The 15,461-nt window shown below is 32.9% G+C and overlaps 4 protein-coding genes across 4 annotated transcripts; all 4 read left to right on the forward strand.

The window, feature by feature from the left end:
- The first annotated feature begins 110 nt into the window (after positions 1-110).
- On the forward strand, positions 111-686 carry LOC130648018 (V(D)J recombination-activating protein 1-like). The gene has a single exon (XM_057454037.1). The coding sequence runs from the start codon at positions 111-113 to the stop codon at positions 684-686; it is 576 nt and encodes a 191-aa protein (XP_057310020.1).
- Positions 687-1,486: 800 nt separating this feature from the next.
- On the forward strand, positions 1,487-2,815 carry LOC130646973 (uncharacterized). Its single transcript, XM_057452658.1, has 3 exons — positions 1,487-2,040; positions 2,207-2,365; positions 2,574-2,815. The coding sequence occupies exons 1-3, from the start codon at positions 1,488-1,490 to the stop codon at positions 2,813-2,815; spliced, it is 954 nt and encodes a 317-aa protein (XP_057308641.1). The 5' UTR covers position 1,487.
- An 89-nt stretch (positions 2,816-2,904) lies between these two features.
- On the forward strand, positions 2,905-5,064 carry LOC130646974 (uncharacterized). The gene is made up of 5 exons (XM_057452659.1): positions 2,905-3,226; positions 3,419-3,531; positions 3,613-3,802; positions 3,912-4,055; positions 4,178-5,064. Exons 1-5 carry the CDS (start codon positions 2,905-2,907, stop codon positions 4,348-4,350), a joined length of 942 nt encoding a protein of 313 aa, XP_057308642.1. The 3' UTR covers positions 4,351-5,064.
- Positions 5,065-5,558: 494 nt separating this feature from the next.
- LOC130646970 (EF-hand domain-containing protein 1-like) lies at positions 5,559-15,102 on the forward strand. The gene is made up of 9 exons (XM_057452656.1): positions 5,559-5,719; positions 9,768-10,099; positions 10,205-10,355; positions 10,689-10,901; positions 11,291-11,420; positions 11,880-12,100; positions 13,207-13,347; positions 13,804-14,228; positions 14,985-15,102. The coding sequence occupies exons 1-9, from the start codon at positions 5,675-5,677 to the stop codon at positions 15,022-15,024; spliced, it is 1,698 nt and encodes a 565-aa protein (XP_057308639.1). The 5' UTR covers positions 5,559-5,674; the 3' UTR covers positions 15,025-15,102.
- Positions 15,103-15,461: the final 359 nt, after the last annotated feature.

Genomic DNA, 15,461 nt, shown 5'->3' on the forward strand with positions numbered 1-15,461 from the left:
AGTTACGAGATACGAATAAAAAAAGAACTGTAGGTGTATCAGTACATTACGAATTGATATTGTATCAAACATTAGGTACTTTTTTTTCAAAATTTTTGTTAAAGTTCAAGATGGCTACTGGGGATTTACACCTAGCTCGGTTGAACAAGCTGTGTCGAATATGTGGAAACACTCTGCCTGGACGATCACATATTGTCCAAGAGCACATAAAGAACTTGGACAGTATTTTCAGAGCTGATTTTTATTCTGATCGGGCAGGCATTCACCCAAAAAAATTCTGTCACTCGTGCTTTGCTACAATAAGTAATGTCCTAAAACGTGACTCAGCTACCGCTATTGTGCCTGTTAAATGGTATACACATAAAGACACCGAGTGCAAAACATGCATATTAAGTGCACAAAAAAAGAGAGGTGGCAAACCTATGAAAAGAAGGGGCGGTGGTAACCCAACACACAAAGCTGTGGATTCCGCAGAAAAAACTTGGACACCCCTAGAACTTAATAAAATTTACAGAAAAACCTCTGAACTTTTTGACTATAGTGGAAACGTTCTCTCAGACATAAATATCAGTGAAGGCAACTGGGAACATCTGATTTGTGCTTTGTGTAGCAATATTTTAAAAAGGCCATTAATGATAAACCAATGTAACCACGTGTTTTGTGCCTTGTGTTTAACAAATAGGTAGAAGAATGCATTGCTCATGTGGTTGGAATAAAAATGCAGCAGTCAAACTTGCCGAATAAAACTGTCCAATTGCCCAGTGGAAGTTCACAAGTAAGATTACTTATGTATGGAGTGGACTCAGTAAAAGTGATTTGACATTGACTTTTTTTAACAAGCAACTGATTTTCAAACGGCTGATAAAGCAAAAAATTTTGATCTTAGCAATTTTAAGGCTGAAATCAAAACTGAAAATAAGTTGCTTTTGTATATGTCTATATATGTGCATACCTAGGTTATCATTTTTTTACAATTCCAGTGAAATGTTTCTTATACACATTTTTTATACAAAAAACAAGCCATAATAAGAACAAGACAAATTTTAAAATGTTCAGAGTAAATAATTAAAAATAATAATAAATATAAGTAAGTGGCTAGAGGGGTCACAGAATATAGGAAGTTTTGGGGGTCAATAAAAACCATTCTATATATTAGGAGATTTACTAAAATTTTGATGTGCCCACCCTAAATGCTAAGGCGTCTACATCGTTAAGTGATCTTATATAAAAAATGTGTATAACTACTTTATACAAAAATACAAAACTATGCTATGTTATATTAAAAATAATGTACACATAATTGTCTGTAACAATATGATAATTTTAATAGTAATATTACATTTTACATAAAACAAATTAATAACATATGTTCCATATTTTAGCCATTGACAATAACACCCATTAGAATTCCTCGCAAGTCTTCTGATGAAACATGTGAAAGGAATGTGCGGAAAAGAGCAAATACAGCCAAGGAGTTAATCCATCTGATGTCTGGTGAAGAAACCCAATCTGTCACAAAACAGACCACAGCACTGCTAAAGTCTATGGAAGAAAGTGACAGAAATACTATCATTAAAAATTTGGGTACAGAAGTCATTATTCCAGCCAATCACATCACAGCAATGAAATCAAATTTAAACATGCCATGGAATCAACTACGTGAAATATCACGTTGGTTGAAAACATTCAACATAAAAATTGAATCAGAAAAAAAAGCAAGAAGTGTCGCTGCTGAATGGGTAGGCCAAGGACTGAGAGTTGAGCTGGCTCCTCTCACCAAATTATCAGTTGGAAACAGGGTATCCGTTATACCTAGGCCCTGGGGGTATCTGTATAATGTAGTTGGCCACATTCTGTATCAACTCAAAAAGCTAGAATGTCACAATTTACTTGTAAAACATAGTTTCATTCCTGACAATGAGATCCATGTTAAAATTGGTGGAGACCATGGAGGAAATAGTTTTAAAATGGCATATCAAATAGGCAATGTTCTAAACCCAAACAAGAAGGAAAACACAATAATGTTTAGCATTTTTGAAGGTAACAAACATTAATGCAATATATTACAAATATGAAAAAAAAAAAATTAAAACTGGAATTTCCAAAATTCTATGCATGTGATGTCTAATTGTGATCTAAAGTAGAAATGATCTAAGTGATCTAAAGTAGAAATCAAAACATTTTTTATATTTTTTTTTTAAATTAGGGAAAGACACAAGAACAAACTTAAGAGTCTGCCTTGAACGGTTTCGACCACAAATAAAAATGCTGCAACAAGTCAAATATAAAGAGTCGATATTCCGTGTATTTATGTATGGCGACTACGAATTTCTGTGTGCAATGTATGGTATAACTGGTGCAAATGGTAAATATTAATTACTTAAGATCTGGGGCAAGTTGCTAGTTGATAATCAAAATTAATTAATTTTTACAGAACTTTTTTTGCAACTTCATAAAGTTCCTGTAGTTTAACAATGGGTTTTTACTACGCAGATATGGGAAATGCATAGTTAAAAATGGTTTATTTTTAAAAGTTTCTAATAAAATATGTATACTTTAACATTTGTGTTTAGGGCGTCACAGCTGTTTGTTTTGCAACATTACCTCAAAACTAATGAACATCCCAGTGTTTACTCGCAAGAAATTTAAGAAAAGGTCACTGGCGACACTTGAAGAAAATTTAGCAGATTTTCGTGAAAGTGGTGGGAGCCCTAAAAATGCGAAAGAATTTTATAATGTCATTGACAACATATTTTTTGACATACCTATTGATCAAGTATACATCATATTTTTATGCTTTTCCACTGCAAGTTGATTTAATAATCCCAAAATAAAATCTATATAAACACCTAATTTTAGGTCTGTATTCCTGGTCTTCATATTTCCTTGGGTGTATATCAAAAGATGTTTAAAATGTTTGAGTCTTCTTGCCAAGACTATGATGTAAAAATAGCTCTGCTGTTGGCAACAGAAGACAATGAACTGGATTCAGATTATGGTGACTACATCGAAGTCCTTAAAGAAACAAATGACTTGCAGCAAAAGCTGGAAGATGAAAAAGCCAAATTAGCAAACCAGCAAGATCAGTTAAACTGGCTTGTAATATCTGGTGGCTTACAACGAAATATACTGACGTACGAGAAAAGTATAATAAAAACTGAGAAGAAAATCACAGAATTAGAATTAGAAATCTCAACCTTGGGAAACAACAAAAGAATTTTAGTGGGTATGATCATTTTTATTACCTAAGTAATTTTTTGTGATATTCGCAAATGTTTTTTTGTCTGGAAATTCCAAGAAATTTAATTCCCGAAAAAAAACTTTCCAAAATTATAATTTTCATTCTGATCTTATGATGCAAGCCTTATATTCTCTCCAATCTAAAGCTATGTTTAATAGTTTGTTCATCTTATTTTAGGTGTTGGTCCTTGTGCTTCTTCAATAGATAAAACGCTGCAAAAAATGGGTGTTGAACGTCAGGCCTACCATGGCCAAAGTTTTATCGGCAACCATGTACATAAATTGCTAAAGGTTTGTTAATACTAACAATAATGTAGCAATTTAAAAATAACATATTTAAAGAAAATTAAAAAAACAATCTTGCTCTTATAGAAAGAAAACATCCAAAATTTAACATCCAGCATTAAAGAGATTGTTGCAGCACAAAAGCATGATGACCAGCTTATTCACAGTGTGAATTTAGAAATGGATAAGTACGACATGTTATTTACTTACTTTGCAGAAGTTCATAACATTTACAATTCGGCAAAATATCTGTCATGTGAGGAAATACTGGCTTTAGGTGAGAAACTTGTTCCTTTTTTTAATAATAAATAAGTTTTTTTTAAAATTTCATGTGCCAAAAACAAAACAAAAAGAAAGAATAATATACATATAGTACATAATTCTAGAAATTTCAATTAATAAATTCATGATGCATCTGCGAACTAACTGGCCAAAAGTTAATATTTCACCAAAACTGCATATGCTTGAAGATCATGTCACTGAGTTCATAGCAAAATGGAATGTTGGATTTGGGTTTTATGGCGAACAAGGTAAACAGCCACTTAAATTTGTAACCTGGTAACACCAAAATTTGTGTTTTTTACCAAAATGTGTTATTTTTCAGAAAATGTGTAGCTAGCTAGCTTAAATGTCAAATTATAACATTTTTAAGGTGGAGAAAGCTTGCATCATGAAATCAACAGGATGTCGAGCAGGTACAGCTGCATCAAAAACCCAGTCGAGCGGTTACGAAATACATTAAAGCAACATTTTGTTAATGTAAATCCTGAATCGAGCCAATTAAAACCAAAAATTAAAAAAAGAAAAATTGCACGTGAAGAATAACTTTTAGACTTACAGCTTAGATAGCTAGTTATATCTTTAACTGCATATTAGCATTACTTTGCAAGCTCCTTTAGTCTTTGCATTATTTCAAAGGTGGATCAGCTGGTCTAGAAAGAAAAAGAATTGAACAGTTAATTAGCTTACTACATGCATAGTTCATTTTTATTTGACTTTTTGTCGAGCTTACGTTAGTAGTGTATGAGACGCAGAAACCTTATTTAGAGTTACAGAATTGTTTATATAGAATGTTGTTTAGTGTTGTTATTCTGTGAAATATTAGCTTAGTAAACTACAACAGTTTTAATGCCTACAATAAATCATACAGTAGATTATGTCAAAGAGGGAGTTAAAATTTTCAGGTTTTACACTAACTTTTATTGCCAGAATTCAGCGCTCTAGCATTCTTTCAGAAGTACTGATACAGTTTTTTCGTTTTTCTTACCTTGTAGATGAGCCTTTCAGCTTTCCAAAAATATATAATACACCAGCCACATAACTTCGCAACGTCCACAAAACCAAAAATTAGTTGGAACAAGTTGCCATGTTAATTTTAACAAAAAAAAGTATGCCTTCAAAACTGCCACAGTATTACTCCAACAGCATGCTTGTCGCAAAGGTAAAAGAAAGATTTAGCTTCCAGCGTGTTGAAATGCTTTAAAAAACTAAATTAAATCCACTGAAATAGATTCTATCATGCAAAAGCGATTTCAAAAAGTTAGTTACTTATTTATCATGATTGTTTTTATTTGCGCCCGCCATCTTGCGCCTCAACGTGGCCGTAATTATTGACGCATGCGCAGTCTTAGTTTCCGCTCTGAAACAGCCGTGGCCAACCTTTAAAATTTCGAATACAAAAGCACTCGGGCGTACCCCCTCGGCTACAACCTCGTTCCCAAAACTAAAGGCTCTCCTCACGGTTATGACATTCTTACAAACCTCGTTTCCAGGGCAATTTTTTTTATTTTTTGGTATCCGAGACAGTGTGCGCAACCAATTCAATTACACCAACAATTTAAAAAAAAAAAAAAAAAACCAATTCTTCGCGCCGCCGTTCACCGATTATGAAAAAGCGTAAAATTTGCCCCGGGAAAACGACCAGGTTAGTGTAAAAATTTCATAGAGGACGTAGACCCCTTCTATACGCAGACACACATGATGTAACTCCAGCCTTATTTCGTGCCTTGTTGACAAGAATCCAATAGCGGTTGTTTACTTCTTAACTAACCCATGACAACAAAACATCGTGGAAAAGAAACATATCACAGCCGTAGTCAAAAGCGCAACCAACTCTTATTAAACTGGCAGGACCATAAACAAGCTGAAAATGGCGTTGCCCTTTTTGCCTGGTAACAACTTCAAAGATCCCACAGTAAGTCTCTAAAACAAGTTCGTATCTTATAGTGTTATGTTTTTAAAATTCGCTTTTCGCAAAACAAATCTGACTAGAAGCTGGTCCGCAAAAAAACAATTGTTTTTGTACGAATTCAGCTTCAGATGTCAAAAAATCCAGGGCAAATGCAAATAAACCAGTATCGCTTCTATTTATTGAAAAAACAATATGACACTGATCTCATTCTGATTGTAGCCTAGCCTTTCCCTGGGGATATTCTGAGCAACTTGTAAAAAAGTGAAATAAAACCAGACAATATTATAGTTGTCACGCCGAAAATTACAAAATTCAAGCAATCACCTTGCATAAACAATGACTTTTTCGTTCTCCTTGCCTTAACAATCTTTTTTTTAAAAAAAAGCAATGTATAGCTAGCTAAGCGTATACTGGCCTCATACGTGATTATCTAAACAAACAGCTCTTTTGACAATCTGGAAACTCCACTCACCACATAACTTCATGGGTTTGATTAAGCAATTCCTAGAAACAACTTTGGAAAAATGGCGGTGAAAGAGGTGGGTGTTTTGCAGGTCGAGCGAAAAAAAAATCGATTAAAACGTTTTATATCAGTGACTACGCACGGTACCATATTGACAGTTTTTTAAGTGAACTATTGCACTGTTTAGCCTTATAGTTTTTAAACAAACCAACAAACCTGTTTTGACAGTTTTTAAGCGAAAGTTCTTTTTCAACACCAGAAAAAAATTTGTCATGCAGCAAATAAGTATCTTAATACTTGTTTGCTGCATGTTTTCTTAATAAAATTCCTCAGGTGAGTCTTTTTGAATTAGTGTTATAATTACTTATGCAAGTTACAGTTATACAAAAATAGTTTTAAGGCGAGTATAGGAAAAAAAATCAAATTTTTCCAAAAAACTTTGAAAATTACTTTTTGCTATGTGAAAAAGATCTCAAATATTTGTCCCCATATAATCATTTTTGGTATCAAATTTTATTACTCAATTATGTGAGATTACACATGCATCATAAACAGATTTTTAAAAAACCTGTTAGCCATTTTTCTGGTACGTTTAACATTTCAGTAGTTATGGCCTTGCAGGCCAGTTATACTATTGTATTTACAAAAATATGGCATTTGGTCTTAGCAGTGGCGAACCTACCTGCTTATATGACTGTCAAATGATTCTTAATCTTGATTAGGTAATTTAAAGACTTCACCAGTCTGAATGCTATTGTATTTTGTTACTGAAAGATAAAGCAAGCCTTTTTCATTTTTAAAAAATCCCACATTTTCTCATTACATCTTGTGAAAATATAATGAGCTTAGAAGATAATCAATGATGTTATATATTGTTTGTTAAAGGCCAATCTACAATTATACTAAACAAAGTGAATCAATAACGCTAATTTAGGACCACGGTTGTTAAAGCCACTTGCAGTTGATTCTTTGCTCATGGTAATTTGTTGTGATGAAACTAAAATGCGTGATGCACTAATTTTGTAATCACAAAAATAGTTATGTGGTTAAACAAAAGTTTAAATTTTTATGTGATTTATAACAAAAATTAGCTACTTTCACTAAAAAATAGTTATAATACAAGTGAAAAACAAGACAGATTATTATTGTTGTAACACCCTCCTTCGTTATGATTATTATATATGTTTGAAATTACGCTAGCTAAAATGTAATACTGCAAGAGTTTTAGTTAATACTATTTACGAAAAATAATATAACCAAGGTAGAATACGCTTGTCGTGAGTGGGAGAAGAATAACTTGCTGTGTAAATTTTGAAACAGGGCAAATATGATTTGCTGTATAACTTTCAAATCATCACAAGTATATTCTGTATAACTGTCAAAACAACACAAGAAATATTCTTGCTGCATAAAGTATTTTAATCTTTTCACCTTGACAGCTAGTTGTTTTAATAATTCAAAACAAGAGAACAAATTTATCCAAATATTTTTTATAGTGAGACAAATTATTATTATTTTTCCTTTGGAACAAAAAAATATTAACTCCGTAAGTGATGCGAAAATACATAGAAAAATATTCTTGTCGTAACACTCTTTACTGTTGTTGTTTTTATTATTATTTTTGTTGTTGTTCCGACTATACATTCTCAATAAAATTATATTTATTTCGGCGACCGATTGTAAGCTACCGTCGACTTTGCCTGTAGAAGAACTAATTAAGATGGAGTTGCCCAATCTTTTTTCATATATTGTTGTTATTTTTTACTGTAAATAATAAGAAAGATAACATTGATTTCCATGTGACATGAATTCATATTGCTCAGCAAGTCAAACTTTTTGTGGAATTGGAGGAACAATTTATGGCTCAGCTAGTTTCTCGCTTCTCAGAATTGAGCGACTCTTTGTGGAGCAAAAGGAATCACTCTCCCCTTGTTGACAAGCCTGATAAAGACAGAGTTAACACAAATTGCAATATCAACACTGACGCCATATTTAAATCGGATGTGAAAAACTCCAGTTGTTTTTTCACAGTAATTACCAAACATTTATTTTTTTCTCTCCAGAAACAAATCTCTTATCCCTAAAATAAGAGGCAATTATATTTCTGTTTTTTGACAAAAAATCTACTATTTTGGACATGATCTCCTAAAATGGATACATATGAGATTTGTGCTGTACTGAAAAGATACCTTATTCTGGGAATTATAGTATTTAAGGGGTCATGTTTGACGTTTCTTACATGCTATTTTAAAAATAAAAATTTGTAATAAAATTTTCCGAATAAGCTAATTTAGTCTAAATATTTTTAAGAAAAAACCAGTGTCCGAATAACCATCCAGTTCAATTAGGTGCCCAAACTGACTATCTGGTCCCTTATTTGAACAAGTGAGAGTAATCTATAAATGACATTACAACATGGTTTAAGTTTCTATATATTTTCACGACAAAAATAGGGCTTTTAATAAATTTTAAGCAACAAGCATTGCCTCAAATGTTTCTTAGATCTTTAATTAAATATCATCAGTTCTTTTATTTAATAATGTGTTGTGCAACATCCTAGTACAGCTAATCAATTCAAGTTAAAGATAATGTATTAGCCACAACACCAGATTTCATCCCCTTGCTGACAGTGAAATCAAAACGATAATGAGTCGATATTATAACTTAGTGTTTACAATGTACACTATTATAGCCAAAATAAAATGAACACACATATGACATGTTTAAAATGCAATTTAAGATATTGTTAAGTTATTAGTGGTTGGTTACTGGCCCAGTCACAGCACACAGTCCTAAGAACGCAAGATTAAACTTTAGAGGTAATTCTTTACATTATGCTTATTAAGATCGTCTTTAAAGCTCTTGAGCAGCAAACAGATTTAGTGATCATAGTTGCTTTTGCAACCATTCAAAATAATGTCCTGTTTTTAACAAATTGTTCACTTTTGTGATATTTTTCACGTTATGGTTTCAGGGAGGACAACGTCAGATCTACCTTGATAGTTGTCACGTCCTTGTCCCTAAAGTAGTTGCTGAACTCTTACTGCACTAACTTGATAGTCGAAAAGATACTATCAAGTTAGTGGTTATGTCTAAAAGTCGGAGAAGGTCTGTCATATTTTTGGGACAACTACCACTTTGATGTTTAAGTTCTGGAGTTCTGATTTAACTGCTTTTGTAACTCATTATCCTAAATAAGACATAACTTCTGATCATCAGGAAGTTAAGTTTAAACATTTTGTCAAACAATGCTTGAGAATATTGAGGAAGTCAAATTGTTTTGATTTAGAATGTACTTAACAAAAATAATTTTTGTAAGGGTCTATTCTCAATATAACGGTAAGTGACTATCAATAAGTTCTTTGTGTTTTTTATAAGGTTTTTAAGGTCCTTAAGGTCTTTACTTTATTCAGGATTTTACTCCAACAAAGTTGTGGACTTTCTTTGGGTATCTTGAAATGAATCACTTTTTCAAGCCAGATATTTCTTTTTATTCTTCGGAGGTGACTTGATAGCATGGTGTATAAACTCTTGTATATTATTCTGTTTATTCTAGTGGAGGCTTTAAAACACTAACCTTTATTTTAGAAAACCAGATACCACAGATCACAAACTTTAGGCTATAAAAATGGATACACAGTTCCTGTTATGCCACCTCTGAATCCCTTAACTGAAGATGAACTAGATGCTCTTGCTAATTTTAAGCCATTACTAACCTATGGTCAAGCCGTGCAAGCTCCACCAGAAGATTTTATTCCGGCACATGTGGGATTTGATAAAAAAGTTCTTCTTTTTGATGCTTATTTTAAACAAACTGTACACGAATCTCCAAACCAGTTTTACACGGTTCGGTCTGTAAAAATATATTATTACTTGGAAGATGATTCAATATCTGTTGTGGAACCTGTTATAGAAAATAGGTATTGCATTGTTTTTTTTGTTTTTTTTTTAGTGTTTTAAGTTCGAATGCTGTACAATTCCTAAAACATGTTCTTTTTTTCAAATAAATATCTGTCACCTTTTAGTGGTATTCCTCAGGGTAAGTTGATAAAAAGACAACGTCTACCAAAAAATGATCTTGGTGATAATTGGCACTGGAAAGATTTCAATATTGGAGTTGAATTGACGTTTTATGGAAAGAATTTCATGGTTTATGATTGCAATGAATGGACAAAGGTAAGGGTGGATACTTTCTTCTCACATATGTTCAAAGAAAGATGCAATGTTTTATAAACCTTTGCAACAACTGGCAAGCAATGAATTTATCTATATTATAACACTCAGCTTTCTGTCTGTGTGCCAAAGATGTGTGGGTTTTTCCGATGGTTGAATTTCCATGGATTTTTTCATGGTCTTATGACTAGTTCTAATGTCAGACTAGCTGGTTTTTTACGACAAAGTTTTTCTTCTCCTTTTTTTATTTGATAACTTTTTATCCAGTATCAGTAGAGTGTTTGTCCACGAAAAGCTAATTTTTTAGTACTGTATAGAAACTTTTTCATTTTTTAGGAATTTATGGCAAGCGAAGGTATTCTACTTAACCCACCACAAATTTGTCCATCTGATCCATACATTCAATCGAGACAGCAGCCTCGGCAAACTTACAAAACTCCTTCTGAATTTGATAAACTAAAGAAGTTCATTGAACTGGACCGAAAAGTTTTGCGTTTTTACTGCATTTGGGATGATCGTGACAGCATGTTTGGTGCAGTTAGACCATGTGTGAGTGTGTTTTGCTCAAGCTACTGGTGTCTTTCAATGAGGAGATTCTTGTGAAACAATTTATGCGTGTTAGCTTTTGTATAGGATAAAAACTTTAGAAATATTATTTTAAGTTAAATCACTGCTGTCGTTGCGTGCCCTATAATTACTAACTACCATTAAATAATCCCTGCCTAATTCTTTTCATAGAGGGGCAATTATTCAGTTGAAACTCCAGGAAAAATAAATTGAGCAAAAAATATGAAAGTAAAAAAAAAATTTCACATTTTTTTGAAATTGTAAAACTTTTTTTGAATTTTCACTCAGTATGAAAACTTTCTTACCTGAAATTAGGGTTTAGGAGTTATCTTTAAATATCACAGTAATAGACACCACAGCTTTTTATCTAGGTTTTGCATTATTATCTTGTTGATGACACAATGGAGATAAGAGAAGCCCACACACCAAATGATGGTCATGATCCATTCCCTGTTCTGATTGGTCGCATGAGAATGCCTATTGATCGTGGAAGCCTGCCAAGTAAGACATAGGAATGTTCGTCAGGCGGTCTTGAAGATGCCAAGGTTTCTAGTATTTATCCACAGAGAGTGAGATCAAGTGTAGTAATGAGTGTAGTAGCAGTCTCATTAGAAATTAACCCCCATGCGCGTTAATAGCCAGTCTTTAAAATGAAGTTGGTCAAAATTTTTAGTTGGTAAAAATATTAGTCACTTGAATAAAATTTACTCACTTTTTGCCTTCTAATTTTTAATCCTAAAATTAGTAAAAGAATTTGATTCTTCTTTTTTGTTATAACAATTTTAACTATAAGATTAAAATAAAAAATGCAACATTTGTATCCTTTTGAATATTTCTTAATGCATTAAAAAAAGCAAAAATGGGTAAAAAAAATTAGTTGGCAAAAATTAAAGTCGGTAAAAATTTGCCACGTCAGATAGATTCTATTCAATAAATACACGCTCTTATTCTCTTTTTTAGCTTCGTTTCCTGCTGTCAATATGGAAATATCCGAACACGAAATTAGCGAGTGGTTTGGTCCACAGCATTTCAAACTGGGAGAAACGGTTTTCATTTTGGGTCGTAGGTTCTTGCTGTATGATTGTGACGACTTTACAAAGCTGTATTATAACGCCAAATACAATGTTAGTGATTTTACTCCTGTAGATGTCTCACAGAGAATACCCAACTTCGATAAAAAGGTGGGTATCTATTCTACATCTACTATAAAGTATATGAGTTCTTCTTGTTATTTGTGAATAAACGAAACGTTTATTCAAAAATAAACATTCAGGGATTAGATTAGATTAAGATTGTATAATAAATGAACGCGTGTGTCGAATTAACAATTGTTCAAATTATTCGTGATTCGTGGTTCGTGGTTCGAGTTTCTTATAGGAAGTGTTAAAGAAAGTTCAAGGCACCCAAGAAAATGATTTGAGATAATGAAAGTTCAAGTTATCCAGTGTTCGAGTTACTGGGAGCTAACTGTATTCCGAATTTTTAAACAGAATAAAGCCACTTCAGTGTTGAAACACTGTTAACAAGGCGGGCCCTGTGTTCTGAATATGTACATTAAGTATACACCTGCATTGCCTACCCAATTTCCCTCACATGGCATGGGTTGACCCTAGTTGTGGTAAAGACGCTTGCTAAACATGCCCGTACTGTGAACCGAACCACGGACCTTGTGATTACGGATCGAACTCTGTAACCACAAGGCTACGCGCCACTTATATTTTTGACGAAGGCATTGATTTATGCCTATGGTGAAATAAATAAAATTAAAAGTAAAGAAAGATAAGTATAAGCATTTTAACTATGTGTACTTTAAAACCAAAAGAGAAAAATTTTCACAAATAAATGTGGTGATATTGTTTGCATCAATTTTAGCGAATGGCATTTTAAAAATAACAATCGCGCGAAATAATTTGTTGAATCGACAATTTAAAAACTTTTTTCGTGAAATCAAGGTAGCGACTACTCCTAAAAAGTCCTGCGAATGAAATATATGTTTCTGAAAAACTGAAAAATTCCTGGAAAATTGCAAGAATGGGCGAGACTCCTGGAATATAAGTTTTCTGAGTTTATTTGTTATTTGGGTTTTCGTATTGGAACCATTTGCGCTACTTTTCTTTTTCTCCTTAAAACTTCTGTTTTTGTCGAACGAAATTACTCCTGGGGAGGTCCTGAAATATGTGACCACCCTGAAGATTTGGCTAGAATCACGAAAACTTTCTTGTTTTCTCCGATTGTACTAGATAGGCAAGTAACAATGGCATTTTATAATCGTACCTTCTTTTCGCAGATCTTACCACCGTATAATGGTTTTGGATCATTGGAAGATTCTTTACAATCATGTTTATCGCTGGTTCCACAACCACCAAAGAAAGACTTCATAAAAATGTTGGAAAACGACAACAAAGTTTTAAGATATGAAGCCATTCTAGTAATTTATTATTTTAACTTGAAACACTCCTGTTCCATCTTCATTTTGCATATCCCCACACTTTGCTAAAATGAAACCTGTGAAAAACTAGTGATTTTCATACCTATTAATTTTTGCGCGTCGGACGGAATTATCTGAAATATTTACGAAGACTAGTGCAGTTGTTACGCGTAAAGTACGAGAAAATTAGCGAGAATTAGCACGCTCGATTACTTTCCCTTTCTTTTGTTTGAAGCAAACTAAAAGTAAACATTTTCCTGTAAAACGGTTTCGCACAAAAACATGCGCATCAATAAATAATTCGCATTAACTTCTGCCTCGTTTAACTCCCACGTTAAAAATATTCTTCAAAATTCACGCTAATTCTTTTCTAGGTAATTTTCTAAGAATCTAATTTTATCTTCAGTTATTTTTTTATCTATAAGTTACTTCACTACATCTTATTGTTATGTTTAGGAATCTGTTCGAGCTGAAGACAAACTTCGCCGCTTTATTATCTCCTATCGGCTAGCTGATGACATGATTACGGTATACGAAAAAGCCCAGCGAAATTCCGGTATTATCGGTGGCAAATTTTTAGAACGAACTCGCGTATGTAAACCAGGATCGCAAATAGACTCTCCAGAATTTTACACGCCGGCTGATTTCAGTGTGGGTGCTGTAGTGGAAATTTTCAAGCATAGGTTCAGGATCACTGATGCCGATGAATACGTGTTGACCTTCTTGGAATCTTTTCCAGGTGAATTTCCTGTTAGTACCATCAATTCTATACGTGTAAAGCATGGCAAAGAACCTTTAAAGGAAGCAGATATTAGTACTCACGGCAATAATGTCGTTAACACTACGTCAGATAGCACCAAGAAAACAGAAACTCAATGGAGGTAATGGTTTAACTTTTATTTCTTTGCAAAAACGTTCGTCAATTCGAGAAATTTAGTACAGAAATTACACGCAAAAATATTTTTCGCGAAAATTATTATACTTTTTTCAAATTACAAAGCAGATTGAGGACAGATCGTTTTTTTTAAAAAATTTTGTTGTTGTTGTTTCAAATTTTTTTATTGTTGCTAACATCAACAACTATGAACGGGATAATTCCGCAGTTTAGACAAAAGACATCTATAATTTGTTCGTTTGTTAATTTAGTTATAAATATATGACTAAATAAATAATTAATAATTTTAATTATCAAGAATAGTCTGCCTTGAGAAAAAAATAATTGCAAAATTATTTTTTATAATGGACTGGATATTTGATTATTCCTAATACTAGCGTCATTCTATCTGATCCGCTACTGACACATTTTATCATTACAGCGAACTCTAAAACAAGCCCTGAAGGGATATAAAAAACCTTCATAAAACCTTCATAGATCATAAAGGGTTCCTTGTGGAAGGTTTTTATAAGGACCAGGAACAGAATTTAGCATCTAAAAATACATCGAATCGTTATATCGTTCGTTATGATGGGTTTTTTGAAAGGAGAAGAGACAATTTAGTTCATAAATCGACACGTTTGTTTTATCAGAAGTTCGTAGTATCAAAATTCGATGTCTTTGCAAGCGCTGCGTCGCTGCATTGTTACTTCATCTCTCCAAGTATTTTTGAAATATTTTGTGTAATTAAGTGTTTTTTTAGGTACACTGGAGATGGAACGGAGTATAAATGGAAAGTTTAGATGGCGCTGAGTTAAAAATATTATTGATTGTTTGTAACTAATGAAAAATTATTTATGTAATATATGTATTTTTTTAAACTCATTTTGTTTTCTATTTTCTTCAACATTTTTCCACGATGAATAAAATTACAGAATGCACGACGAAGTTCACAGTCAAACAAAGCACAAGAATTTTTGAGGTCTGCAACCATATTTCCAACACATTAAAGATGTTGTGAATGAGCTCTTGTTGACGTGGTTTTGAACAAGCGAAAAATTTTGCGGAGATTATTCGTGGTTGTGTAAGATTTACCGCATTTGGTGGAATGGAAAAGGGCTCAAGCGCAAAAGATAGTATGTTATAAATTTTGGCAAGTGTACAGCTGTGAAATAGCATAAATTAGAAAAAAGAAAACAAATTAGGAATGGGGGAGAAATAGCATTAGCATTTTTTACGT

The sequence above is a fragment of the Hydractinia symbiolongicarpus genome, chromosome 6 (genome assembly GCF_029227915.1).
Source record: "Hydractinia symbiolongicarpus strain clone_291-10 chromosome 6, HSymV2.1, whole genome shotgun sequence".
Lineage (NCBI taxonomy): Eukaryota > Metazoa > Cnidaria > Hydrozoa > Anthoathecata > Hydractiniidae > Hydractinia > Hydractinia symbiolongicarpus.